Source organism: Charadrius vociferus, unplaced genomic scaffold, assembly GCF_000708025.1.
Source record: "Charadrius vociferus isolate BGI_N301 unplaced genomic scaffold, ASM70802v2 scaffold1355, whole genome shotgun sequence".
Taxonomy (NCBI): Eukaryota; Metazoa; Chordata; class Aves; order Charadriiformes; family Charadriidae; genus Charadrius; species Charadrius vociferus.
This window is the reverse complement of record NW_009648478.1, coordinates 1-1,675: the sequence shown is the minus strand read 5'-3', so window position 1 is coordinate 1,675 and position 1,675 is coordinate 1. Positions and strand designations below refer to the sequence as shown.

The window sequence follows — 1,675 nt, the reverse complement described above, 5'->3', positions numbered from 1 at the left end:
GTCCCCGCCCAGCGCGTCCCTTCCGGCGGCGCGCGCTACCGGCGTGTGACGTCAGACGGCCCCGGAAAGGCGAGGGAGGGAGAGGGGAGAGCCGAGCCGCTGGGTCCTCTCCTCGGTCCTGGTCTCTGCTGCCATGACGCTTGCCATCTTCTTCGGGTGCACCTTCATCGCCTTCGGGCCGGCGCTCGGCCTCTTTCTCTTCACCATCGCCCGCGACCCGCTCCGCATCATCATTCTTATCGCTGGGTTAGTCCCTCACCGGTGCCTGTACTGGTACCCTTGCGGGAGGGGCACGGTGTGGGCGTGGAGGGGGAACTGGTACTGGTATCGGTACTGGTATGGCACCAGTATTGGTGCTAGTACCAGCATGGGCGTGACAGGAACGTGACTGGTACTGGCAGAGGCGCAATGGGGGCACTAGTGCTGGTGCCGTTGTGGGCATGACAGGGGCACCGGTACCAGTGCTTGTACTGATGCTGTTGCTTGCATGACAGAGGCACCAGTACTGGTTCTCTTACTGGTACCATCGTGGGCACGACAGGGACACCAGTACTCATACTGGTGGTGTTGTGAGCATGACAGGAGTACCAGCACTGGTGCTCCTACCCTTGTGAATGTGACAGGGGCATCAGTATCTATACTTGTACTGGTACCATTGCAGGCACAACAGGGGCACTAGCACTCATACTGGTACTGTTGTGGGCGTGACAGGGGCACCAGTACTCATACTGATGCCATTCATTTCACAACAGGGGCTCCAGTACTGGTACCATTGTGGTCACCACATGGCATGGGCATGCTGGAGAGAGACACTGGTATTGGTAACAGCATGGGGTCAGTAGAGCACTGGTACCAGTACAGAGTCAATAGTGGTACTGACATGTGCACAGCAGGGGCAGTGGTACCAGAACCACCATGGGACCAGTAGGGTATGGTACTGGTACTGACATGGATATGAGCCTAGCGCTGGTATTGGTACTGGTGTGGGCTTGGCAGGGGCACTGGTGCCAGTTCTGGTTACCAGAAGAGGAGGAGTGCAGGCACAGCAGCAGCACCAGTACAGGCACCACCTGCCCAGCACTGGTGCCAGAACGGCGTTGGTACTGGTAAGAGAATGGGTAAGGCTGGGACACTGCTGCCAGTGCCAGTACCAACACAGAGGGGTGCGGGCATAGTGCTGATGGGCACAGGCATGGCACTGGTACTGGCACCAGTCCTGGCACAGCACCGGTGCCAGCAGGTGTGCTCTCTCTTGCAGGGCTTTCTTCTGGCTGGCATCAATGCTGCTCTCCGCCCTCATCTGGTTTATCACTGTTAAAGCCAGCAACCCCCAGGATGAGCTGTTGCAGAAGGGGCTCTTGATATTTGGGGTGATGTTCTCTGTGCTGCTGCAGGAGGCCTTCCGCTTCCTCTACTACAAGCTCCTCAGGTAAGGGCATCTCCCACCCTGCTCCAGTGCTGCTGGATGGTCCTTCTGCCCTCCCAGCTATAGTGGGTCTGGATTTCAGCTGGGAGCTCCTGGATGGGTGGGGGATGCAGAGTGTGGCACTAAGCCGCCTCAGTCCTCACTGGGAGCGTGCGAGTGGTACCTGTATCAGTAGGTTGACCTTGAGCGGGTCTCGGGTGGCAGAACAGAGTAGCCCTAAGGTCTGGAGGACCCAGGGCTGAGGTGGCT

General features: G+C 58.6%; 1 protein-coding gene across 1 annotated transcript; it reads left to right on the top strand.

Moving 5' to 3' along the window:
- Nucleotides 1-116: 116 nt before the first annotated feature.
- Nucleotides 117-1,439, top strand: LOC104287024 (gamma-secretase subunit Aph-1b-like). The gene is made up of 2 exons (XM_009885675.1): nt 117-246; nt 1,259-1,439. Exons 1-2 carry the CDS (start codon nt 134-136, stop codon nt 1,431-1,433), a joined length of 288 nt encoding a protein of 95 aa, XP_009883977.1. The 5' UTR covers nt 117-133; the 3' UTR covers nt 1,434-1,439.
- Nucleotides 1,440-1,675: the final 236 nt, after the last annotated feature.